The 27,046-nt window shown below is 39.2% G+C and overlaps 2 protein-coding genes across 16 annotated transcripts in view; one reads left to right on the top strand and one right to left on the bottom strand.

Annotated features, from left to right (window-relative positions):
* The window catches only part of MYO9B (myosin IXB), a 44,933-nt gene extending 25,144 nt beyond the window's left edge, over nt 1-19,789 (bottom strand). For 10 of the 15 annotated variants that reach the window (XM_055807014.1, XM_055807013.1, XM_055807011.1 and 7 more), the window contains exons 1-4: nt 19,665-19,789; nt 16,747-16,828; nt 9,292-10,185; nt 1,292-1,386 (exon numbers count right to left, since the gene is read on the bottom strand). In XM_055807014.1, coding sequence (XP_055662989.1) covers nt 1,292-1,386; nt 9,292-10,128 — 932 coding nt within the window. In that variant the 5' untranslated portion in view covers nt 10,129-10,185; nt 16,747-16,828; nt 19,665-19,789. Of the gene's footprint in view, nt 1-1,291; nt 1,387-9,291; nt 10,186-13,344; nt 13,455-16,746; nt 16,829-19,664 lie in introns of all 15 variants that reach the window. The other 5 variants (XM_055807005.1, XM_055807008.1, XM_055807007.1 and 2 more) reach the window with 5 other exon arrangements.
* A 147-nt stretch (nt 19,790-19,936) lies between these two features.
* Nucleotides 19,937-27,001, top strand: HAUS8 (HAUS augmin like complex subunit 8). The gene is made up of 10 exons (XM_055807029.1): nt 19,937-20,622; nt 20,730-20,782; nt 21,084-21,162; nt 21,836-21,949; nt 22,452-22,531; nt 23,162-23,218; nt 23,732-23,890; nt 24,671-24,812; nt 25,829-25,970; nt 26,713-27,001. Exons 1-10 carry the CDS (start codon nt 20,553-20,555, stop codon nt 26,831-26,833), a joined length of 1,017 nt encoding a protein of 338 aa, XP_055663004.1. The 5' UTR covers nt 19,937-20,552; the 3' UTR covers nt 26,834-27,001.
* Nucleotides 27,002-27,046: the final 45 nt, after the last annotated feature.

A 27,046-nucleotide genomic window follows, 5' to 3' on the forward strand; every position in this document is an offset into this window, starting at 1 on the left:
TCTCTGATTCTCAATCTAACCAATTTGCTAGATTTTTATGACAGTACATCTCAGCCTGAAATAGAAGCCAGCCAGATAGAAACCCCCTTACAGTTTGACAAAGTCACCTCCTAAATTATTATCTAAACTCCTTGACATGGGATACAGAGAATAAGGTCAAAGTTTGAGCAGAGTTTTTCTTGTGCTGAAGACAAAAAAAATGTATTCAAATTGTACCAATCTCCTGAGCTTGTGTGACTGTTTGAAAAAATGCCAATTTTGTTCACAGTAACACTCAAAGCAAATGTTGTACAGAGTTCCCAGGCATTTATGTTGTTGCTATTTTGTAAACTGCAAACACAGACAAGATCCAAAGGAAAGACACACTGGAGCACAGAAGTCAGTGACAGCTAGTGACACTCCATAGTGCAGCAAGCTTCAGCTTCAGGCAGAATTCCACACCAATATTACGTATTATGTCATTGCACCGAAACTAGCACAGGTACATCGTGAAAACACATGTGACATACTCCTGTGAATTTTGCAGATACAAATGTTAAAAATTTAAGATGCATTTTACAAAGCAAGATCTGACAGAAATTATTTTGGGGCATGATGTTACACAAGTAAATATGCAAGTATTTGCACACAAATTCCTTATATCACAGAAAATTTCTGGACATTTTTCACCTGAAGTGAAAGTGCCAACTACTAAAGAAGAGCGAAGCGTAGCCTCTGATTAATGTTGAGGGACTACAGTAATATGACATTATAGCACCTCCTATGGGATAAAAAAATATAAATAGAATTCTAAGACTCAGCTGTGACTATCATATATTAAAAAAATAAATGAAGGCATAGAATATTTCATGACTGACCTTCAGATAGAAGCACACAATTTCAATTAAGTAAAATCATAATTTTATAGTCACCTTTATCTCTGTAATAATGTTTAAATTGTATCTTTAAAATGGCTTCCTCAAATCTATTTCACTCCTCATAAAAATTCAGATCTTGTTTTTAATTGCAAAATGGAGAGGACAATGGGCATTATGAAAAAAAGCCTTCACTTAACATGAGGGTAATGGTGCAGCAGCAGTCAAATTCTTAACCTGATACAGTTGTACAGCAAGGTAAGAATATGACGCATCACCTGATCACTCCACAAAGCTAGTTAAGAGTCTTGAAACTCCACAGTGGCAAGTATTCTCACATGAGAAGAGCCTCAGTAAGGCAGCATTTTATATGCAACAGTTTTCATCAATTCCTAAAAGCAGCAATCAACTCCAGAACCACCTCATACTGTACTTACCCTCGGACAATACCATTCTCTAAATAGTTGACTTGAATAAACTTTCCAAAGCGACTGGAGTTATTGTTATGTGCTGTTTTTGCATTTCCAAATGCCTGTAATGAAACAAAATGAGTTAATTTCCAATTAAACGAAATATGCCAACACATAGCTTTTCAAGCTCTTTTGTTCATTGTTCATTGTCCTGTTAGCTTGCAGCACAAACTTGAAATACCATGGAACTAGCATCAAAAAGGCAGCTGAGGAAGCCTCTGCTGTTCCTTGCAGATCTATATACATTTATTATTTGCCCCATGCAATAATATTTGAGGGACTGAGGAAGGGGAATAACACATTTAGATATTTCTAAGATATATCTACAGGAATATAAATATATCTTTCACCTATCTACAGGAAAGGTAATCACAGCACAAACCAGCCTGAATCACTAACAGTTATGACCTTAGAGAGGGTATTTAGTAGGAAGACGACAGCACAGTTACCATGAAACAGCCTCTCCCATAGAAAAGCCACAAACTACATCCTATTCCCTACTGTACTGCTCCCACTCAAAAATTTCACAATAAACATAATTTTTCTTTAAGTGAGAATAGAACATTAAGGTCTTGTGCATAAAGTTAGCACATTAATTTTCAAAGTTCTGTATTCAAAAAACAGGAACAAGACAAACAGAAAACCTTTGGTTTACAGAACCATGTCATACTCCAGCTTACTTCACTCACGGCACTGCAAAATGTAGTTTCATTAAGAGGTGTTAGGGAAGGGGAAAACCCAGGTATGGCAGAAATCCTAACTGTGCATCTTTAATACTCCTTCCTGTGTCACAAGCTTTCTGATAGTTGCTAGTGCACATATAACACAAAATATCCTCTGCATGAGCCACACTTAAGAACTGTAAAGATAATTTATTACATCTAAAAGTCCAGTAGAATTAGTAAATGGGAATGCCCTTAACTTTTATCAACTCTTAACTATGTGTTCTCAGGTAAAGAGAAACTTGTCATCCTTTTAACACGCAGGAAGCAATCCAGCATTACAGAGAAGAAACCCTGTGTAAAATGCAGTGTATTTTTCCAAACAATCGCTCCGTGTAGACTATCAACAGCAATTCCTGCCACAGATACTTCCTCTTAAAGCTCCAAGCAATTAAGGCCTCCATTAGGAAATCCGCCCCCCCTAATATAGAACATTCGTGGAATGATTTCACAAAAATGCCACCCTCTTCCTCCACATATGCATCCGGAGAATGATGGACATGTGAATACTGTACATGTTTATACATAAAACTTGCCCATTATGGTGTATATCCTAGGGGAGTAATGTTTTCATGATGGTCATATTGTCTGTATATTGAAACTCTTACCTTTTGTTTTAGTTTTTTTTTCAAACTACCTTAAGGGTTGCAGCTGCACTGCAGCGTGACACCTGGATCACTATTTCCAAAATAGGTTCTCAAAGCTCTCTTACAAGTAGATTTCCACTGCCAGCTGCCTACCGTTCAAAGAATCCAAGAAGCTTCTTATAAACTAGGAGAATGTCCATAATTTCTCAGACAACTGTTATTTCTGACCTGAAAGAATAAGCTAAAGGAGCTTTTCCTGTGCAGGGTGAAAACCCACAGTGTGATTCTGCTGTAACTTCAGAAAAGTGAAGGGGTTTCTAAAGAGAGGATTTGTGTCCAGCAGTGCTTATAGATGACTGAGGCTGAGTTCAGCCTTCTAATTTCTAGAGACTGTGCTACATGTGTTATAATGCAAACAGCATCCCCACTCAAGATTTTTCAAAGTAAGCATTGACCAGAGTCATCAGTATCTTTTTGTAGCTACTATCCAACAAGTTATGGCCCAGATTATTTTTTTTAGATCTCATTTTACATACACATGCATGTTAATGCAGGTATACAATCCAGATCAACTCCTTACAGCTACCAAACACCACCAAATGAAAAGGGGTAGTCAAGTAACATCAGCACAGCAAATTGTCTGATTCATAAATCAAAAAAACCCTACTCTCCCACCAACAGTGGCTCAGCTGTGGCTCACTGAAGAACACCATCCAACTTCCTATTTAGTGTACTAAGAAATCTGTCATAGTCATGTTTGCCAGGCTGTAGAACAGTGGACTTGAAAACTGATTTCAGAAAACCTTCTTTTTAGGTTTTCTAACTTAAGTCACCAGTTAACTATCAGTTTACTAGTTATAGTTAAGAAACCAAAACACAGTATAGCTAGATTTGCCACATTGTTTTCTAATAATAAAAATTCTGGCATTACAGAGTTAAGAAATCCCATAACCCAGGCTTCCTGAAAAACTTTTCTTAGTGATTACTCATGTAAGCAATGAATACAGTTTAAAACTAAAAGCTCTTATGATCTCATGTGTCTGGTATTTAGTCAAAGCGTACAGCAAATTCTTAAAAGCTGATCTAATAATACCAGTTTTTAGGAAAGTTTTCATGTATTGAATGGTTTTCTCATACGAGCCTTTAACATTTACAACTTTTTAAAGAGCATTCCAAGTCGCTTAACATTTTGGGTGTGGATTGTTATTTTTTTGGTAACATTTAACTTTAGTCTCTAATCACTGCTACCATATCCTTCAATATACTTTGATGAGTTAACTATGTAAGATGTGACATCCCTGCCTAAAATCAGAAAGGTGCAAAAATTTGAAATGTTAAATATTTCTGTATTTAGCAGTTAGATTTCTTTAACCTACTGTACCTTTATCCTACAAAAAAAAAAAAAAAGTATTAAAGAATTAAGCTCCCACATTACCTAGCCACTGCTCTGCACAGAAAGCATCCTTCACAGATACTTCTAGCCAGGCACTCTATATACATAGCTCAAATTCAACTGAAATAGCTCCCTGTTTTGCCTTTGCAGGGAGCCACCCAGGCCTTTATAAAAATCAATTCAGAAGATGTGAGGGGACAGGAGATAATTTCAGCTAAAGAGAAATATTCATTTATATATAGCAAATCCATTTACTGCTTTCCCTTGTGAGTCCATGAGGAGAAATATAAAAAAATGAAAACCTAAAACTAAATCTCTCCAATGCAAGAACACCAGCTAAACAAAAAAGAGGACAAGCCAAAAATAGCAGACCAAGGCCAACAGGAATCAGAGTTGGGATAGCCTATTCCGGGAGCCAGGAAGTCATCCAACCCATCCTCTTACCTTGGAATGTAGGAGGCATAAACTGGAGCCTGCTGCTCAAAACTCCTGCAACAATGACACTTTAAAAGCATTCAGAAAAATGCTAAATTCTCCTTTTATTTACTGTAAAAAGAAAACCCCAAACCACACACACGCTCCTATCATCTATCTCAGTAACACAACTAAAAATCTCACTTAATTCCTTCATAAGAATTATCATATTCTGAAAAAGCTATCAGAGTTTCTATGGCAGAACCATCACTGCATAGACTAATCTTTTAATGTGCCAAATGACATAAAAGACTCAAATTACACACCCTGGAAGAGGAAATGACTGCTTCAGAGTTGAACTCAGTTCAGTAGTGGTCTTCACGCTGCAAAATATCCACTCATCGACACAGAATTGCAGTGTTCCGGAAAATTTTGCAACTCTGCATGCTGTACGTACTGGGGAAGTCCATGCTATCCACATAAGACTGTATAAAGGACAAGGTGATTCTCCCCCCACCCCCCCCACCCCCCCCGCAAGAGATGCATGCAGCAGGGAAAAGCATGCAACAACACACTTCTACCAAAAAAATCTAGTAACATCCAACCAAATGGAAAAAGGAAGTTCCATTCCCCCTCTGATTATGATTCTTAAAACAAACACATGCAGATAATAGCCTCAAAACAACTACTTTCCCTTAAATAGAACAGACTACACCCACTAAATATATATGTAGACTTTTACAGTGAATACAAATGAAGACCAGAGTTGAAATACCATTCAGCTTAAGTCTGTCATATACCAAAACCACAAGCACAATGGGACTGTAATAAAGAAAACAGAGCTGACAGCAAATTGCTTTACTCCGTTTTCCATAGAATGGTAAAGCATTAAATGTTTAATTTCTACAATGAAATGTAACAAGCTTTTTAGTACGCTGAGTTTTAGGAAACCTAATCTCCCCACCCACCTGATTGTGCTGTCAATAGTAATTCATTCATATTTACAACTGCCTTCTGTAGAAGGCCACTTAACGAATACTTCCAATTTCCATTTTATCTGGGCCTTAATTCTTTTCAAAGGATGGTTCAGTGCCATTAAGAAATCTTCAAGAACATATCCAAATGGATATAAGGACTGCTTTTCAAAATAATACATGAAAAAGTTACGACAACTCCAGTATTGCCACATCTGTCTCACCTCTCCTAAGCTTCCATTCCAGAGGGAAATGAACTTTCAGCACACTAAGAAAGTAACTTCTGTAATAAACCCAGGATGCTAAGGGCTACAATTTAACAGACCGAGCCAACAGGAGCTTTGCTGCCAGAAGAGGAAGCTCCAATTCCCTCTTACTATGTCCGTTGTCGGATGCTCCCATCCAATCCTCGCTCAATTTCCTACCATTTCACTAATTAATCAGCTTGAAGAATCTGGTAAGTTAACTTTAGGCTCTAAAATAAGTTTAGAGTCTTAGACTGCACACCATGCATTTTATATCAGAAACATGCATTTTAAGCCATTTCCCTGATGAAAGGAAAATACAAATTTGGAAATTTCTTAGGTGTGTACAGAAAGATTTAATTTTCTTGTTCAAGGCTCTATGAGATAAAGATTTGATTCAGTTCCCAATATGATCAAAATAATAGTTCCCAAATATAAAATCCTTTTTAGGACTTCAACTGTAAGTAAACTGAACTTAAAAGTCAATACAAGAAGGCAAAACTCCAAGTCAGGGAACTATAATTGCTAAATTTAGAAGAGGATGAAAAAGTCAGGAGTATCTTAAAACAAAGCCTATCTTTAACTTCCTACCACTTTTAAAGAAATCTTCACTAGACATGATTTACGTTAGCCTGGAGCAACAATTAAAAAGAAAAATAAAACCTGAGAGCAATTCCTACCCAGCTAAGGCAACTGTGTATCTCACGAACTGTTAAATATCAGCGCAATGCATGCTGAAGCATCACTGCCCCAATGGAAGCAGCCAGCCTTTCAGATTCTTTTTCTCTAGAAAGCTGCAAGCAGTGCCAAATGGCATCAGCAGCAGCAGTGCAAGGTACCTCCACTTATTAGATCCCCAACAAGGAATCTCATAAACGGCTCAGACTCTGGTGCTGAGATTCAGCAACAAGCGTCTGAGGATCAGAAACTAACCCATTACTAGGTTTCCTTTCACTAGTGCATGTGACAGCAACTGTGCTAGTATCGTATTTAATTTTTAACTATGCTGCCACCGTATTATGTATTTCATCAGACAACATCTAAGGTCAAATTCCCTTTCACAGTACAGCTACAACTCCATTCTTCAAAGTCTAGAAATTGTGAACAAGGAGCTCAAATATTGACAACAGTTTATCTGCAAACCACAGATTTGAACAGACATTAGTTGGCTAACACAGAAACAGGATTCAGTAAGACACAGGTTTCCAAGTTAACTCAGTATGAAATGATAAAATTATAAATCCACCTCCATAACACACTAATAGTGCTAGAAGTGCTCACTAACTCCTTGAACTTTTACAAAAGGTCAGCCTATAAACAGGCACATTTTACTTAGGTGTCAGAAAAACAAGAGGTCACTAAAAAGGGGAAGTTCTGAGCCAAAATGCAACCAATTTCTACATCATAAAAGTCAGGGAAACAGACTTCAGTAAAGAGTATATTCTCATCTTTCATGAAGACTCAGAATAAAATTTCAAAATTAAGCAGAACATTCTCAACTAGTTTAGGCACACTACAAAAACCATTCATGCAAAAAATCCCCTTGAAACATCTATTTAAGAAAAATTCCCTTGTACCACTTTAGTTCCCTTAAGTAAAAACCCAAATGAGTCACCACAGTTGGATTTAGAAGTGACCAATGCTAGCAGAAGAGCCTGTTGCCAGTCGAACTTCCACAAAGCAAAGTAAGCTTTCCATGCATTCCTGCCCGAGACCAAGATCTGACTTGGGTATTTTTTAAAGTTACACTTAGTGACTAGAATTGCACAAGAGCATCCATATTGGGAAACATGGAAGCTTCACTGTTGGTTGAATCTACTCTGCTGTAGCCAAAGTAAGATACCTTGATTTTGCTTCTCTATGTTCCGTAGGTATGTAAACCTAACATTGCATCACTTTTGGATGTAAAGTTCTGTGAACAGAGAAGTATAATCCCACTACCATAAGTCAAGTTGTGCCAAAATCACAGGTAGCCCAGTGATTTATTTCAACCTGGACAAATCTTAGCTTCTGCAAGTTTCGAAAAGGTTTCTTTCTCTATTATTAACGGACTTGAAATTATGCTTTTAATACAAATCCCAATATATTCAATTCTGAAAGACATTTTTGGTTTCAGATGTTCCTATATTTTTTACATTTAGTTGGCAAATTTCTTCATCTTTCACAATATTTGGGAGGTCAAGCTTACACTGAATCCATTTGTGACTGTGGAACACCCTCAAAGTAGAGGTTTCTCTGAGAATTTCAGAAAAGAGCCTCACATTTCAGATGAGATGTACTCCAACAGCCATGTTAGAATCTAACTAGCAAGTTTGCAAGCTAAGCTTTCAATTGATCAACAAATTTCTAGCTAGCAAGGCTATTTTCTAAATGCTCAATGGGACATCTGAAGAAGTTGGTTACTTGTGATGACCCAGAAATAGGCAACATCTACCTGTGATACCAGCAAAGTTATTAATTTTGACTACAGGGATATGCGCATTTCTCATGCAATGGACATACTGCAAGACAAGATTTTACATCTCTACCTGGTTTGACACAGCTGTTACCACATCTGGTAGACTAGGATCTGAAAGAGTTAATTTTATCAAAGACAGAAAGATCAGCTGATCAAACAGTGCTTTCCACAGTGACCCCTTCCTGTTTTCTGTTTAGAACTGCAAACTTGAGCTCCAGCAACCAACAAACCTCAAACAATTTTACTTCTTCTTTCAAGCAACAGAAGGCAAGGCAAAAAAGAACTTGCATACACTCCTCATTCTTTACAGAACAGCTTTCAAATCACACTTATAAATGTAACACATTTTAAAGCTTAACTTCATTGCTTTTCCACATTTTATCTAAAAGTTTTAAAAAGCTTAATTTTCTTTTTTTAACGAAAGCATTTTACACTTGAGACTATTTAAACCTAAAAACTACAATGGCCATGTTCAAGCTTCTTGCTGTTGCAGATTTTATTATGGGTGACCATTTCATCCATCCAAGCTTTCAGAGTTTTTCCTTTCAGACAACAGAGTCTTAAGTCTAAGAGATCAGTTTAAGTTTGTCCTGCTGTTACCTAATGCAAGATCAGCTGTACCCACTCCTTCTCACGTGTTTAGTTTTGCTTTCTGTTGGAAACACTGCAGTAACTAAAATCTAAAACAGACTCATACTTTCTCCCCAACTAACAATGTTGCTCTCTTCAAAACAATTGTAGAAAGGAAATAACTCCCTCAAAAAGTGAGTTCATAAAAATGCTGCAGAACATGCTTATGCACAAAGGCACAGTTACACTACGCAGTTAACATTTCAGTGGAACAATCTTCTTATGAAAACATTTACTTGCAATTTGACTCAAATGCCGTCAAAACTTTAAAACGAAAACACAGGTAACCTCTGTCCCAGAATATTAGCATTTGGTGGTGGAAAGTTAAGTTAAATATAAATTAAAAGCAACAGGAAGTCAACTGAATGGAAGGATGAATTAAGGAAAATCAATCAGAAGCAATCAAGCAACACATTCAAACACCAATGCAGCCCAGTCATATTTAAAGCCTAAACCAAGCAGGTGATTCTCAAAAGTAGTATTCAACAAAAGTTATTTAAGTTATCAAGAAATTTCATGGAAGGCTATTTTAGCACAAATTTACCTCCAGAACTGGTCCAGCTCCTAGAATAGTTCTCTCCACACCACTTGCGTACCCTTTCTGGCTCAGTGCCGTGAGGCAGTGAATTAAGAAGTTTGTGCTTTGAGTTTTCCCAGACCCACTTTCACCTGATATAACTATGCACTGATTAACATGTTTTTTAAGCATTGTGTGATAAGCCACATCAGCAATGGCAAAAATATGAGGCTCCAACTTCCCAAGCTGATGATTCTCATACATCTTGACATATTTAGGATTATAAATGGGCAAGAACTTGAAGGGGTTAATCGCAATCAGAATACTTCCTGCGTAAGTATAAATTTTGTGTTTTAGAAAGCGGCATTTGAGATTCTCTAGGAGTGTTGTCTCTGTTAGGTTGGGGAGATTGCACAAGTCATCAAAGTCCTCCTGATGCCATGGAAGAAAACCCCTTTCAACCAATCGCCGAGCATCCGTCTCCTTGGAAAGTAATTGCATCTGGACATATTTGATGGTCCCATCAGTGTTCCTTTCTTGCAAAAGAAAGTAGTACCCATCCTTTTGTGGATGTTCATCCTGAGCACGACGAGGCCAAAGTAAAACCCTATGAACAGGAGAATCATTTATATCAAGTACCCATTCTTCACCACCTGATTCTTTTACTTCCACAAGCACATAATGTTTTGAGACATCCAAGTTTAAGATATTAATCACATCCTTTATGACATCCGAAGATGTGCTGTCCTTGGTTGCTGTCACTTTGCAGCAGGGAGCACTTTCTGTTGAGAGCTGGGGGTATATATCAAGATTATAGGCTGCCTTTCCCTGGGAAACTGCACTGTCAGCATCCTTTAAACTCATTCTGTCCCCAAATGGGCTTCAGACTTCTACCCCTGCTTAATATGCAGGGCCCATCATCTGGAAGAAAAAAAAGCAGAAGAAAAAAGAAAAAAAGTGTTAAAAAATATGTGTATAAGAGGTATTAGGGCAAGGTATTTTCTGGAGAAGAGAATAAACATATTGAATTGTCCAATTACTAAAGAACAAATGCACTATTTATGCACATCAGTGATACTATTTCAAACAGTCTGCTCAACCTATCCCATGGAACAGACAGCTGTCACAACCGCCACCTTTTTTTCACTTTTCCTTCTATTTCCATGCCACCCCTTCCTCCCTGTTAGGGCAGCACAAGTATTCATACAGTATTCATACAGGAAAGCAAACTGAACTGGGATAAATGTCCAAATTGAAACTTCTTTGTTTCCCCAGGTTAGTTTTAACCCAGATAATTTCCATAACCTGGTTCATTGTATGGCTATTCGTCCTCCCACACAAACCCTCCCTTAAAGCTGCACCAACAACTTGAGGTAAAAATAAGGTTTGATCACTTCTCAAATCAGCAGTGACAGTTTAGAGCAGCCATGAACTATTTCAGAAGGAACAGTGCCCAGGTGTGAGGAAGAAGATGGTTCTAACACTGAGATCCACATGGTTTTTTTGTTTCTCCCAAGTGACCTCTTTCCTTGAAAGGTACAAGACAGGTACACTACCCCACTCAGCTTTAAGGAAAAAGTGCTTATAGCTGACCAGTGCAAACATTGCTGTCAACTCCTCCTAATCACCATAGTGATTTCTTGAACATGCGTAATTTACTCAGAAAACAGACTGCTAAATTCACTTGACTGAACCACATCCTTACTACAGAAAGGTTTGAATGTGCTTTTTATCTTCCATCTTAGGCAGCAAAGTAAAATTAAGTCTTATTGCAACTTGTTTTCAGTTCAGCTACAGGATCCCAAATAACCCACTTAATTCACAAGCCCTTATACCTGTTGCATTAACTCTTTCCTCACTGGATTTCAGGAACCTCATGCATGAGTCTCCCCCAGAAAATAATCATTCTGATTACTTTTTCCTCCTTTCACCCTTGATGCAGGCCAGCAATCCAGCTTCAGCCTAACATCAACCTCACAGAAGTCAATCTCTTCCTTACTGACAAGTTAAAAGCCTCTACATTTAGTAACATTCTGTGCCTTTGCCAGTATTTTTTCTCCCAACTGCAATTCCGTGCAGCCAGATCACGAGGCCTTAGGTTTGCTTACACTGTTTTAGTTCAACAGTTTATCAGCTTACCAATGGATAATACAAGGAGAAGGACAACAAAGTACCCCCTTTTTTAATAGTCTAGACTTCATACCCAGAATACTGGTTCAATTTTTGTTTCAAGAACAAAGTGTTCCAATTATACACTTACATGCCAAATCCATTTTAAAAAAAAGAAAAAAGAGGCAGAGAAATGCCAATGAAGATGCTTTTTGCCACTAAACAACTGCACAGGAACTTGCATAAGGCCACAGAGAGCAATCATTGCAAAGTAACATCAGTACAGTTGGAGGCATTTAGCTGCCACTTCCACTACAACTGACGAATCACTTCACAGAAACACAGGACATAGTTCTGCCTCATGAACAGCCTTCAAGTAGAGAACTGTGCTTTAAGGGAACTCTGCATAATAAGCTTACAGAAGACATTGTTATGCAAGCTGGATCATTTTTAGTGGCTGCTCATCAAAAGTAAGGCTAAGAAGCCACAGGCAGCAAGACAAACCACAGCACATCTCTGATCAAGCTGTATGATCTCTCTGAGAATGTTTTTTCCCACCCATTAAATTCCATTCTTCATTCATTAAGGAGAACTTATTCCAAGCACTTGTCATACAGAACGATGGACCAGTGAGCTCAAAGTGCCCTCTCCATTTCCTGCAATTATCACTGACCAGTAGCTACTGAGTCTGAAGTACCTTTGAAGTAATTATGCAAGTATAAAGCATTCTTAGTTTATAGAAGCCCAAACACCTTAACATACAGTAGAATCTATAGTAGACATACTGTTGCTCATGGGGAAGATGAATCTGGAGCATAGACAGAAAAAAAAAAGAACAACAGCGACCATTTTCCTCTCAAGTTAGGCAGCCAGTTCAAGGGAGACAGTCTTATGCAGACTTCCTCCCCCCTTTCCCCTTCCCCCTCCCCCCCAGCAATTAGTTTCAGACACACAGTCTGGTATGATAGAGGAAGTCCCCTCAGTAAGCATTTCTGCCAAAACAACACCCTAAGAACATGGCACCAACTTACTGTCCACAAAGAAGAGCTGAAGCTAGGTGCTGACCTCTGACTTCACTAATATACATAACCTCATCTCATGTCGGCTACCAAGATATATCTGGTACATTGCTCAAAACTCCCATAACACACTTTCTAAAGAGGAAACCGGAACCCAAATGGCCTCTACTGATAAAAAAACCTGGCCAATTACAGTAATAACAGCAATGCGATAGCTGGCAGTGTCTGATCAGGTGTATGACTGAAGATGACAGATTTCTGACAAAGCAACACAATTATGCAGTTGTCATACAACCTGATGGAAGTTCAAGCAAGCATCCATTGCTTTAAAGGAATGATTTGGAAGATAATTTGCAGTAGAAAGAACTTCCTGAAACACAGTTTCAATGTACAGTCACATCACCAGTAAACAGAAAGACAGCATAACTGCCCCATTTTAACTAGATATGCAATTCAGATACTACTTGCTTACCTTCAGCAGCACTGAGCTTTAAGACTGCTCTTTCACACAAGAACTTAAACCAGATATGCTACTTTGCATCATTTAATACTGATCATAAGGCTTTAAGGAGAAAAAAAATTTCTAAAAGTCACTTAAGGAGGAGTAGCACCCCATTACTGTTAATTCCTTTTAACCAATTCTACTTTTGTTATCTACAGTTTATTTACCTGACAATGCCCTAAATGAGTCCCAGAAGAACTACCATGATGCTTAAATTCTTCTATCCGACAATCAGAATGAGACTATCTAGTCATTACTAACAGAGAGGTTTGAGGGAAAACCTGCTGGTCTCCAACTACTTGTGATTTTCTTAGAAGGGATATAAAATTTATTTCATGATGCTGCTGTAGAAGAGACAGACCTCTAACTTCATACTGAACAGTATTTCAAGTCACAACTTAGAACACAAAGGCAAAAGAACATATACTGAACAGGTTATAAGTCAGTTACCTAATGAGTCCCAGTATTCAACTAAGAACAGGGTATCACCAAGCAACTAGAGGTTTAGATTCTAGTGAAGTTGGATTCCTGGCATCAAAGTAAACATTTTCACAATGGTTCTAAAAGAAAGAAAAGAGTTACTGATAAAGAATGTATCACAGAGAGACTGAGAAGGGAAGTAGTCAGAAAGCTGTATCAAATATATAGTTCAGTAGTATAGGAGCAAGAAAATAAATGCTAAACAAATTTCAACTAAGTTTACGAATATCTAATGTCAAATTTACCCAAGAAACAATCCATACCAGAGGGATGGAATGGAAGCTATTCTGAAATAGACTTGCAAACCATAGCGACTAATCATTTAAACATGGTATTTAATAATAACACCACCAGCATGACAGTGAATGTAACTCCCAGTTAAACATCAAACAAGTATTTAGTTAGGCGGCCATATTACCCTTGTACTCAGAAGGTGTGTGACCAATACTGCATATAGAAGATATCTGAAATTCAATTAAGAAGCTGAGATAAGAACAGTGATGACAACAACAACAAAAAAATCTTTTAGAAAATACCCCCTTACAGCAAAATACTCTCGAAGCTTTGTCTATCAGAAACACACAGAGGATACAGATATCAGTTTATGTCCTTGCATGGGGAACTACAGTTTGGTAACAATCACCGGTCTGGAGGACAAAGCTATAACACAAGCCAGGGGCTGGAATTCGAAGCCAGGCAAACTCAGGCTAACATAAGACCTAAGTGTCACCAGAAGGCTACGCTACACTGCAAAAAAACTTAACTGACACTACCAATGAGACCTGATTGCTGAAGTTCCTTTTAGAAAATCCGCCAGCCCCCAGGTTTTTTACCCTCTCATTTATGTCAAAAGTGCTCCAAACAGATGATTACAATGATTCCTTCTAATTTTATGATCTCTAATTATTCAGATTTTTTTTAAGCAATTGGAAGAATTATTCAATGTAATTTGGCTCATCAAGGAAGCACAGGCCTGAATTCAGGTGCAGAGAATATTGGAAGGAGAAATAAGAGTAGAAGGTAATAGTGCAGCCATTCTGGTCAGCATGCAAAACAGCAAACACAGGGAAACAGCAGCCGCTGTTGAGTTTGTCCTGTAGATTGAAATTCTGCAAAGTTACCCCAATTTCTTTCAATATCCTTTCTTATAAAAACCACCTTTCCAATACATGGGAAAAAACAAAGCTGTGTGTTAGAGAATTTAGTAAGTGGGAGGCAGAAACTGGCACTAGGTGCATATCAACTAATTTTAGACTTCACATTCAGACTCCTTCCTGTTCTCCTTAAAATGTTTTACTTTTCACAGGTTTTTTGTAGCACAAGTATACATCTTCACAGCACTTCAAATTTGCTAAGGACAGTCACCAGCATTTCAAAACACAGCAAAGCATTATCTTTCACCATTGTCCTATTTTACAGATACAAACACAAAGTTAGGCAAGTGGGGCAAGACAAGTCAAAAGAGAAATGCAAAGGTTTTGATTCTAGCATTTTATTCACAACATTATAGACAGTATTAATTCTGTAGGATGAGTGAGGCAACAGCTGCGTGGGATTAGTGTGTTAAAGGATACAGTGATGTATGATTCGCACTTAGACAGTGGTTTCATTGTGCCAGTATAACATACACAATTTAATGGTACTTATTTCCAGTGAGATTGAAGATAAGTAAATCTGAAATAGTGCTAGACAAATTTAAATGTAAGGTACCAGTCACAGGCCATCTTTACTCTCAATTGCTTTAGAAGGATAATTCCAACAGGTCTAGAAAAACAGACGCAAGTCTACCCAACCCAAAATACCTCTTCAGGATTTTGTTATTTTCTGCTCCCCTATCCTTTGAAAGTCTTACACACAGTTTATTTGTTAATAGCACTAATATAACAAGCTTTTAAGGCACCAGTCTAAGGCCATAATTATTTTTATATTACCTATCAGTTAGTACTTCCATTTGCTTATAAAAAAAATAAAACCCCACTGAGCTTACCAAACAATAATCTAGATGAACATGGGGCTGTACTACTTCGTCCATCACTGGAGGACTGATTATATCTGCCACTTAAATCACTGAGTAGGGCAACACTTCAGCTGACTACTTCAACACTTTGTAGAAGAAATGCAGTATGCTACATAACTTATCATCAATGTGTAATTTCATTTTTTGCTCAATGTTAATAGAAAAAGAAACCCAAAAATTCCAATTCTGTATGGTAATTTTGATGGTATTTTCTAAGCGTTTTCGAGTCTTCATTAAGCCAATTAGTTTTTTTTATTATGCATTAAAGCCAATATTGTTCACTTAATAACACAGTAAAATTCTACAAGAGAACTTTGCCTCAATCAGTGCAGGGTATCTGTTTAGTTTAAATAAGGCATAATTTGAAGCCACATATTTAGTCAATGAATCACAGTGAAGCTAAAAAGGGAAAGCTACTATTACAGCAAAATCGTTGAGGATGAACTTTATAATATTCCAGTTCTTCATATTTTCATGTGCATTTCCAGTGCAGCATTCCTCAAATGGAAAAATTCAAGCTTCTCACATTGTTCATCAAGTAATTTTCAACACAAAAGTAGAAATCTATGAGTACTTGACCCCTAATATTCTTGAATACCTAAATCGCCAAAGACCACTGCCAAAAGAGACCCCTCTGATCAAACTGAGAACATATAGCAATTTAGAAAATATTCAGCTACTACTTACCCTTGATTTCCAAAGCAAGCAGTATCCAGCAAAACAGACTACAGAGACACCCTAAAGGTTCCGCAATTAACTGTGCATTACAGGTAAGGCAAAGGACTCAACCCTGGATATATAGTTGCTGTTAGTTGAGCATAATTGCTTTTAATTTTTTTCCCAGTACTCCAGACATTTGTAGATTACCTGAATATTGCTAGCATTCTAGTAACACAATATTTTTCTTGGTCATAAAAAATTCTGCTGGAGTAAACAACCTTAGATCCTTGATTTTCTTTAACTAAAAGCTCTCTGCTTTTTCTACTCCAAAAGGAGTAGTTCTGAATGGAGCACGTAAATTTACAACAAGTTTGTTACTACTCTTTGTAACCAACCCTGACGGAGATGCTACTGCCACAGACTGCCTAACAAAGGAGAAGCTAGACTGCAATGCAAGTAATGCAACACAATACAGGAAAAAGCCAAAGAAATTACCTTCATTACAGCAGTTCCTCCTTGGTTATTTTCTCCCTACTCCTTATAGCCCTTGAGACCCTACCCTGATCCCAATCTACAGTCCCAAACCACCTCAGATGCAGACCTCTACTTCCTCTTAATGTTAATTTAACCTCAAGACAAGGATACCTTATCAGACTTACAGCGACACTAAAGGTCTATAACATGATATTTATTACCTTACAAAATGCATGAGGTCAGTTACAGATGTACACTTGAGTATGATTCAGAGGAAATGAAAATGTGGTCCTGTTGAGAACACTAGGAATGAAGACAAAACAACAGAGAGTGTTAGAGGCAAAGAATATAAGCAAAAGTATGGTAGAGACTATTCTACCACTTTTTGCAGTTTTCTTAAAGTTTATCCTTAATAGCATTACAGCTGTCAGCAAAGGAAGTAAAAATTTCACTGGTCTAATGCTGCGTTTACACTGATAAGAAATTTTCTTACAAAACTTCAGGTTGGATTTTTATGTGAATTAGAAGAAAAATAAAGGGGATCATCAGCAGAATGTATGTATTTAGAAAATACCTTTACACCCACTTTTAAACATTGTTGGTCTTTAAAGGAAGAGCACATTTTTCTAAGATCTGCATTGAGTTTCACTTGGTGATCAGATACAAAGAACACAATAAAGCCTATATAAAAGCTATTCTGTAAGCCATGCAAGTCACTTGATACATCAAGAAAACATGATATACTAGAGACAAAACCTCTGAATTTCCATTTTCTGAAATAAAGACACTCCTAGTCTCTTCAGAAGGCAGACCATCTATTAAAATAGATATTTATTGAAAAAAAAATCCTTAACAGCATCTCAGGCTTCACTTCCCCTAGATATTTGAATAAGTAGGTCTCGCTTCTTAGCAATGTGATTAATAAACACCTTCAGCCTTCAAAAATTCAAAAAAACCCCACAAACTTTTTGTTGAATCATAATTTTCCACTCTTTTCCTTGACTGTTAAGATAGCTAATGCTGTTGCATCTTTTAGGAATTTTTCCTTTTTAAATGCCTAAGATATGTGAATCATGGCATTTGACCATCTAGGAAAGGCCATATTTAGCTTAAGTAATACAGAACTGAGTCAAACAGTTATTCATACACAGGATTATTCAAGACGTCTAACATTTGAATCAATTTTTGTCAGAAAACTCTGTACAAAGCACTACCTTCTAGGTGAACCTCATTTAAAGTTTTCATCAGCTGCATTTACTCTTCCTAAATTATTCAGTTCTATAAGCGTTTTAGGTTCCACAGAAAAACACAAACCTATGAGTCTTCCCGCTCCAATGAAACTATCCATTTGCACAGACAGCTGCCCTGTCACTGCAGAAACTACAATGTTCAACTACTGAGAAAGCTTTTTGTTGAGACAAATGCTCAAGCAGGGCAAAAAAACCCTCACTACCAAACAACACAAACCATGCAATTCTACAAAACAGTTTCATCACAATACTGCAGTAACTCTTGGGGGGGTTATGCTAATAAGTAAACACTAACGATTAAGGAAATGGCCTTAAATGCATCATCCTGAAAAGTACAACCTTACTCAACTTTAAACGTAGAGCGGGTAAAGAAACTCATTAGCTCAAAGACAAAAATAATCAAGCTAACTAAAAAGAGACACAATAAATCTTAATGCTAACATAAATATACATATGCATTAGAAGTTTATCCTACATTAAATGGATTTGTTCCTGACAAGGTTCTGAGTTAAAGACACCAAAGATTTACTAAAACTTGATGGGTGTAACACTAATACACTAAACCAGAATGCAGGGTTGCCTCACGCTTACTTTAGAGCAAGTACTTCAGTCAGGTATTCCAGCTAACAGACCTGAAATCAGAAAGCTTCTAATTACCCATGACAAACTCTTTATTTGCAAACAGCTAGGTAGACAAACCGATACTGATCCACCTCTAGGAGTAACGTGGGAGGATGTTGATGACATCTTTGAAAGGCTAATTGCATTTGCCAGAAGCCTGAGATCATCTCCAGCCCTCTGCCACACCACCACCCATTTCCAGAAGATGAAATCAAAGAATACTGAACTCATTTGCATCCAAAGTACTTCTCACTTTTCACCAACAGGACTTGCAAATAAAGCTGGGTAAGAATTTTGTCAAAATACTTACAGAATAATAGAAAACAAGGTTGCGAAGTCTTCTTACTTTAAATGACATGTACCTATATCAACTGCATGGTAACAATAGTCACTGATCAGGACAACACTGCTACTTTTAGTCTACAAACACACACACAAAAAGCTTGCAGAGGTTTTACTTTCCAGAGACTGCAAACTCAAACTTACCAAAAAGACACAGCACTACCAACTTACAAACAGCTAAAGGCATCTATCAACTAGACGACAGTCACCATCATAAAGCATGACCTCAACACAGCAGCAGCAGTATTAGTACTGTCAAGAGCTGCCCAAAAAACAGAAAGGAAAAGAACCCGGAGAATTTTAACGAATTGCTTGAAAGATGCTGAGATATTTGTACAAAAGTTTACAGGCTGTTCCTAAGGAGAGTTAGGGATATCATGTGAAAAAGCAGGACACTGAGGGGGTGAAAAAATCAAATCAGTAAGCATGAGATGAAAGTTAACATCGAGGGCAAGATGCTCCTGCACATCGCCTGAGAGCCGGGCGGTACAGGTGGGAGGTGAGGCACGCTCCTTCCCTTCGGGAATGTCCAGCTCTTGGGGAACATCAGCTACAGACCGGGCCGGCAGCCACACATCGACCATCCCGCCCGTGACAAGCCCACGCAGACGCCCCAGAGCCGGGCACGCCACAGCTCCAGCCCGCGGCCCCGAGCAGCCCACCGCCCCCACGGGTGCCCGCGGGGAACGGCTGCCGGCCCCCGGCCTCCTAAGGAAAGCGGCGGAGCCCCACAGCTCCCGCCCGCCAGACCGCACCCCCGCCCCCCCCGCCAGCGCGCCGCCACGCCGGCCCCTAGGGTCGGTGGGCAGTGCCGTTCCGGCTCGGTGTGAGAGCCGGTCCCTCCGAGGCGCCACCAACCACCTCCGCAGAGCTCAGCAACACCCTAGAGAAAGGGGACAAAGGAAACAAGGAGAGCGGACGCTCACCGAGGGGCACAGGGCCGCGCTTTGCCGCCGGTTACCTCAGCCAGTGGGTGAAGCGCTGGCGACCAGCCCCGCCGCCCGCCACAGGCCCCGCGCGCCACTTCCGGGTGGGGGGAGGCAGGGCGGCGCCCATTCAGCGCCGCGGGCGCACTACGCATGCGTCCCAGCCGCGGCGGCGCGCAGGGGCGGGAGGCGCGAAGCGTCGCCCGGGGGCGTTGCGGCTGGTTCTCGGCTTAGCCCGGCCGCCTCGCCCCCGCCTGCGGTTCCCAAGACGGCTGGGGAACGGGTGCTTGTCGGGAGCCAGGTGTTTTCTGAGGCAGGGCCCTGCGGCGAGAAGCAGGAGTGGGTGGATTCCTGTCAAAACCAAAGAACTCCAGTGCCGTCCTCGGCTGGAAGCGTCGCCTCTCAGCTCTGTGAGGGCTTCCGCTAAGGGCGAGGCGGCGGTGCGGGTGTTCGCCGCCCCGCTCCCTGGCGTTGCGTCCTTGAGGTTCACTGGCTGAAACCGCGGAGAACGGCCGCCTCCCACCAGAGGCCTGGGGAAGGAAGAGCGTTTGGTGTCAGTCATGCCGCAGGCGTTGCCAGGCTCTCATTTCTTGCTTTACCCTAGCGCTGAGGGGAGCGCGGCAGTCCTTTACGGGCGCAGTCCGGGTGGGAGGCATCGCCCTTGGGGAGGGTCCCCCGCCCGCGCCGTCAGTGCCTGCCTGCGGATGTACCGGCGGCGACGGTTTGTTTCATCCCTCCGCGCCGCCAGGGGGCGCGCAGCCTCCTCTGCCCCTGTAGCGTCTGCGCGGCGGTTCGAAAGGGATGGCGGCTGAGGCGGCAAGAGGCTGAGTGGGGAGCGGCTCCGCGCCCGTCTCTTCGTTCGGTGTTATCTCCGGCTGTCTTTGCAGTATGTCCTCAAAGGAGAGAGACTCCAGCGGTACGGCGGCAGGCGGAGAAGCGTCTAAGAAAAAGCAGAAAGGTAGTGGCGGGGTGAGGTGGGGGCCGCGCGGGCTGAGGCGCGGCGGGGCGCGGCGGCGGGCCCGCCTGAGCTCCCTGCCCGAGCTCCCTGCCCTCCTTCTTCCTCAGGACAAGTCGTGAAGTCGCGCTACCTGCAGTACGATAAGAAAGTCGACAAGAAGGTACTTGGACGCCTCGCTGCCGAGCTCAGGCGTCGCTCAGCGAAGTATAGGAATGGTGTGAGGGGCGGCTCGGGGGTGCGGCGGCGAGGCCTTAGAAAAAATTACTTCGCTGGGGTTATGAAGGATGTGGTGTGTCACTAGGTGCAGACTGCGGGGGGAACTGGGGGCTGTACTCGGGTGGCTCGCAGAGCGCCAAGACTGCCAGGGATTGTGTTCACTTCTTGTCAGCACTCAGGTTGGCGGTAAGATATATTGTGGTCATGGTTGCTGCTTATGTTCAGTCTTTTTTCTCGATTGTCAGGATATTTCGAGGTCTCCTGTGAAACGATCTGCAACTAAACCAAGATCAGTTGTTCGTCAGAAATGTGAAACTTCTGCTGGTGGGTTTTACCAAAGTTTAAAAGTTGTTCTGTGAATTTGTATTTCCAACCTGTGGAACTCTTCAACAACATTTTAGAGTAGTTAAGATATTACATTTTATATTATTTGCATCACTACCAATTATTATCTGTAAAAAAAGGGAATTAGGATACTTGATTTGGGACTAACAGGTGTAAACTCAAGTGCATCAAACTCTTGTCTGGATCTGGAACTGAATAATCGGATTGTCTAAAATAAGTGTATCTCTTGCCTTCTGTGCAAGGCTTTGAACTCTTACTATGCCCTCACCATTGGTCTACATCTTTTACTTTTTTTTTTTTAATAAACCCAGTGTAAATGACTCAAAATCCCTGTCTGCAAAGCATTCCCTTTTTATTTCTTTTGCAAGAATTGCAGAAGAATTTTCTGATAGGACCTTGACTTGAAAATGCTGAGGAAATAACATTATTCCCTTTTCCACCTGAGTGTTGTTCAACTGTGATGTAGTTCAGAATGATTTCCTCTTTAACACCTTATCTCTAGTCAAGTTAGAGAGTACACAAATCATGGGTATAAAGTAAATGTGTAAAGGTTTGTGTAAGATTGCCACATACTAGTGAAAGCATATGTAATTGTAAACTTGTGCAAAATCTGTTCTGATTCTTTTATTTTGATAACAGCTTCTTTCTGTAGGTGGTACCGCTAGCTCATTTAATCAAAGTAGTTTTGGGAACGGTAGCTTGCAGTCCACCTTACTAGGTGAAGATAAAAGTAATCGACCAGACCTTGATCTTTCAGCTATTAACCGTAAGCTTCTGTTCATACTCTGTTTCTTCTTTTATTTTTAAAGTATGTAACTTGATGATATGTAACCGTTGTATTCATCTATATTCACAAAAGGATTTTACTAAATTGAGTGTTATTTCAAGTGTCTTTAAGCAGAGATATTAAGACCTTTGGGGTTTAAATTAACCTCTTGTTTTTTAGTATGTTTTGGGTGCTCTGTTCTTTTTGTTTAAGATCAAATATTAAAGTACTCTCAAGTCTTTGAGACCCCGTAACAGATGGGTGTTAGATTACAGCTCTTCTGAAAATTGTATCACACCTATCTGTAACTGTCACTTAAAGTTAAATGCTCATGTGATCCACATCTTCTTGTGAGTGTAATCAGAGCTAGAAAGAGAGCACAACTCTTCTTTACTGGTAGACATGATAATTTTGAAATTTGCCTTTGAAGAGCCTGATGGTATATTGACACACCCTATATACCTTGGTAGAAGGGAGCAATAACTTTTCTGTTGTCGTACAGCTAAGCCTGTCTGTGAAAAGACTTGTGGCTCAGAATCTTCTTACAAGAAAAATGAAAGAACAGATAAAAAAAAAGCAGTGGTAAGTCTCATTGCTTTCATTTGTTATGCATATTTATTTTGAAATGTGTGAAATGAAGATTTGCTGTTTTCTTTAATCTTGGTAACAGCTTTGAGGTCCTGGGATGATCTAAAGCCTCCTGACTGAAATCTGTGCTACTGTTGGCAATGTTTGTTTTGTTTATCAGCCCTCTCAACACTGACTAAAGCTTTACTTTTGTTTCTTGTGGTAGAGAATCTGCTCCAACTGTAGGATCTCCTCGAGTGGGTTCTTTTTGTATTCCTGTCCATACTTTTTTATTATATCACGTTATCTTTAAATATTTGCTGATGTTTTTGCTCAGAAAGCTAACATTGATTTAACCCAATTTGAAATGCCTTATTTAGGGATCTTGTTTAATGTAGCACTGAAATGTCAAGTTCTCTATCAGTATTATGAAAATCTGCTGAAAATGCTGTAAAACTGGTGGAACAAAGAGGTATATTTAATTAACATGCATTGTTTAAAACCCCAAACTTTTTTCATCGAGCTGAGAGTTTCTGGTAGTTCTGGACACAACTTGGATTTTCAGTAATTTATTTGAACATTGGGAAAACAATTGTTTTAATATCCAAATTTATGTGGAATATTCTTTTCTTTCCTTTTCTGAAGGATCTGACAGAAGAGCTGGAATCTCAGACGCTGCTTTTGACTTACCTAAGAGTAAAGGTGGGAGTCAGTCAAGTATTTGGTGTTTCAGATAGAAGAACTTGATATTGAGGAATTGTTTAATCTGTTGTCTATGCTTTCTGATCTGTAAAAGTTAATGTTTTATGACTTCATGTGTTTATGGTTGTGGAACTGTAGGACTTGGTTTGAAGACTCTTGGAGCAAATTCAGTGCCAGTTTATTAAACTGGTGTTGGTTCTTCATGCAGTAGGGGTATGCAGAAGTTCTGGGAAAACTGTGAGTGTGTTTGTAGTTCAAGGTTGTAGAAGTGACTTAGTTCACTCAGTGCTCTAAAAATATGTTAATACTTTTTGTAAAGTAAAAATAAGCAGAGGTGGGGGAAGAAGCAGGGAGGGCCTTAACTGTGATGTACTGTGCTTATTGCATGAGGTCTCAGATTCATTAATTGAAGCTCTTTGACCTGGTTTGAAGCTTACATTTGTTTATTCAGAATATGTTAATTACTTAGAAGTAGCATTACTTCAGTTGTGAGTATTTTTTTGGATGTCATAGGCTGGAAAAAATCTTGCCAAGCTGGAGAAAGAAATGGAAGAAAACTTGTTGAAGTTGCATGAAGAAAAGGAAAGACAACAAGAGAAGCTCTTCAAATTAAAGCGTGAAATTTTACTTAAAGAGAGAGAGCGGAAACTTGATGATGCATTAGACAAACAGGTAGACTTTATTACAATTTATGCTTCTGTATTCAAACAAGCTCACTTAGGTGGTGTGGCATTTAATGTGCTCTAGTAACCTAAGCAAATGCCTTTGTCACTTTTTTGTTGTCTCTTTCAATTAGGCAGGAAGGAGAAGTTAGAGCTATTGAGCAAGGGGCAGCAATTGCGCACTGGTTGCCAGAGCAGTTTGTAGTTGATGCACAGGAGATGCAAGTATCTTAAGGCATGTGAACATCCTGCAGTTATGGAATTAGTTACAGCTAGGGCTGAGATGCTAAATGTTAGATGAGAAGTGAATGTGTTCTGTTCTTTGTCTTATGTGTTAGAGAGCAATAGTTTGGGCCTGGTTGTAAGAAGGCATGTTCCTAATGAATAATTAATTTTTGAATACTTAAATTTTCAAAACTGAACCTCTGTTTGCTTTTAACAAATATGCATTGAAAAAATTAAACAAGACTTTTGTCTTTTGGAGAATACATTGTTAACTGCAGTCAAAGTATTAAATATAAAACACTTTGCATGCTATGTTACTAATACCTCTGAGCTACAGTAACAAGGAAACTGGTATTGACCTAGGCATTTTGAAGTGGTAAAGGAAAATCTATTAAACAGCACGGTGGGAGTATAATCCCACAAATTTATTCAATTCCTCTGTCAATGAGTGTTTCAAAGTGGTATTTGGGGTTTTTAATAAATTATTTTTCTGTATTGGGCCAGGTCTGTAGTAACAAAATGGCTGCTTTTGAATAAATGTCGATTCATCATGTGTCTTTTTCAGCTGGAGGTACTTCCGCGCCTTATTCCTGTTTGTGAACAGTTGAAACAGCAATATAAAAGCTTTGCAGTTTCCCTGGATGCCACTAGACATGAATTGCCCATAAAGAATATTCACATAGAAGGAGATATGATAACATACCTTGGTATGAAAATTTGATTCATCAAACTTAGGTTCAGAAATAGTGGGGTTTTGGTATGGTAAAATACTTAACATTGTTATTGCTAGGTCTGTCTGTGGCCTGGAGGAATTTTGTGTGCTCTTAGAGCTTGTGTGGACATTGGCCTGCAACATTAGTCACATGTTTTGCTATGAATAATTCTTGTCTGTTTAACCACTAAACTGCGCTTAAACAAGGTTTTTAGCTTGCAGCAGGAAAAAAATTAACTTTCTAAGCTAGGGCAGTCTTCATATAGACTTTCTTTAGGGAGTTTCTTTATCTGTTAACTGTATTCATGGCATTCCTCCTCCTTCCTTGTTTCTAATGGGTAAGCACGTTGTAGAAATGCTGTGATCTCATTTCTGTGTTTGAGAGATAGTCACGTGGGTAAACTTGCTCATGTTTCTTGTAGAACTGGAGCTTAAATATATTGTGTGTTGTCTTGAATTGGAGAATGTTTAATAAATTAGTACATGTGTTTTGTACTGAAGTGTGGAAGTTATGTTTTTAAACTGCTGTTCTGCAAGAAACAAGATTCTTAAACTGTTTACAGTAATCTTGCTTACACTTTAAAGCAAATGGAAAAGGTTTATTGAAGAATTTAGGAGGAATAGATACCTATCTTTGGTTTGTGAATGCTGAAGGAAAGGACTGGATAAACTTGATGTTGGGGGTACATGCCAATAGCAATATATGTAGCTGGTCAGGGAATTTTGGATGTTTAAAACTTGGGGTTTTTCTCTTGCATTTGTCTTGTAAAAATCTTTGTACTTGAAATGAGAGCTTGATTAGCAGTTTTAATAGCCTGTTACTGATGCTAGTCCCAATAGCTGAAAATAATGTGGCTTTCAGTTTTCTCATGGTGTGCTTGTGAAAGCTGAACAGTAGTTTTCCATCATCTAGTTCAGCTGTCTCTGTTGTTACTCCAGCTATTAAGTAATCATGTATTAAGTGATACCAGTGCATGCATTTCTGTATAATATCTTTAACATATATTGTAGATGAACTGCAAAAGCAGTTAACTATCACACAGGAGCTTCTGACAGAAATTATGCCAAGCAACTCGGAAGAAAGTGCAAAAACATGTGGTGTACTGAAAGAGCTTAAGGAAGTGTCTCAGAAACTGGATAAAGAGCTTCAAAGGTATTTACAAATCAGGTGAAAAGACTCATTGGCTAAATTCTCAGAGGAAAATCTACAGATCTCACCCAAATACACCCAGAACATAAATTGGAGGAGGCTTAATTGATGGAATAGTAGCACTAAGTTTAATTCTTTTTTTGTAGTAGACTTCTTTATTTCCGTCCCTACCCTACCTACAGCCAAACTAAAGATGTTTGGGTTATTTTGCCTGTGTATTCTAAGGGAATTACTTTAGTGTGCCGTTCTCTGACAGATTACTTGAGAATTTCAGTGAGCAAGAATAGCCCTGGCAAATATATAGGGGAGTGAACTCCAGGAGACAGGAAAGTAAGGTGGAAGCACTATGTCTTGAATAATAACCATGCAAATATATCATCCTTTAGCAGGCACAAGGAGCACAGAACAGTGTGGGGTTTTGTTCCTTAAATATTGTGTCAACAAATACAAAATATCACTGAGAGCATGAGGAAGAGATAAAGCATGATAAATTTCCTTCCTCCATTTCCCTAGAAGAGATTACAGCTAAAATCTTTGAAAATTGATAGTCTGTAAAGCTATGTGTCTCCCGTTCCGGCAAACTCCCCCTCCTATCCTACAAATTCTGGCCGTTTGGGAAGAAAATCCACATTTTAGTGTTTTGTGGTAGGAGGATGATATGAATGTCCAGGCATATAGCCTTTGGGCTTAACCAGAAGTTACTGTCCTCCAGAGCAACTGATTTAGCTTGCTTCATTTGTTCTAGGAGCTTCACACAAGTGGAGAACCTGTCGTTTGAAGTTAGTAAAGAAGTTTCTCTGCATAACCAAAGCATATGTGAAGAAAATCATGGACTAGATGTTGTGAAACGCTGGTACTTCAACTAAGTTTGTGTATTGTTTGCTGACGGGTGGGTACTAAATCAATGTCAGCAGAGTTTTTATCTTTTTAGTTCTTGTATGAACATATGAGTTGTCCAAATTTGCAGTTATACCAGCATATGAAACCAGCAGCGTATGTACTTACTAACAGAATAAACGGAGTTTTGTTCTGCATGCTGTCCAGTAAGGAGACATCTTTTTTTAACATGAATTTCTGTG

This window comes from Falco peregrinus, chromosome 5, assembly GCF_023634155.1.
Source record: "Falco peregrinus isolate bFalPer1 chromosome 5, bFalPer1.pri, whole genome shotgun sequence".
Taxonomy (NCBI): Eukaryota; Metazoa; Chordata; class Aves; order Falconiformes; family Falconidae; genus Falco; species Falco peregrinus.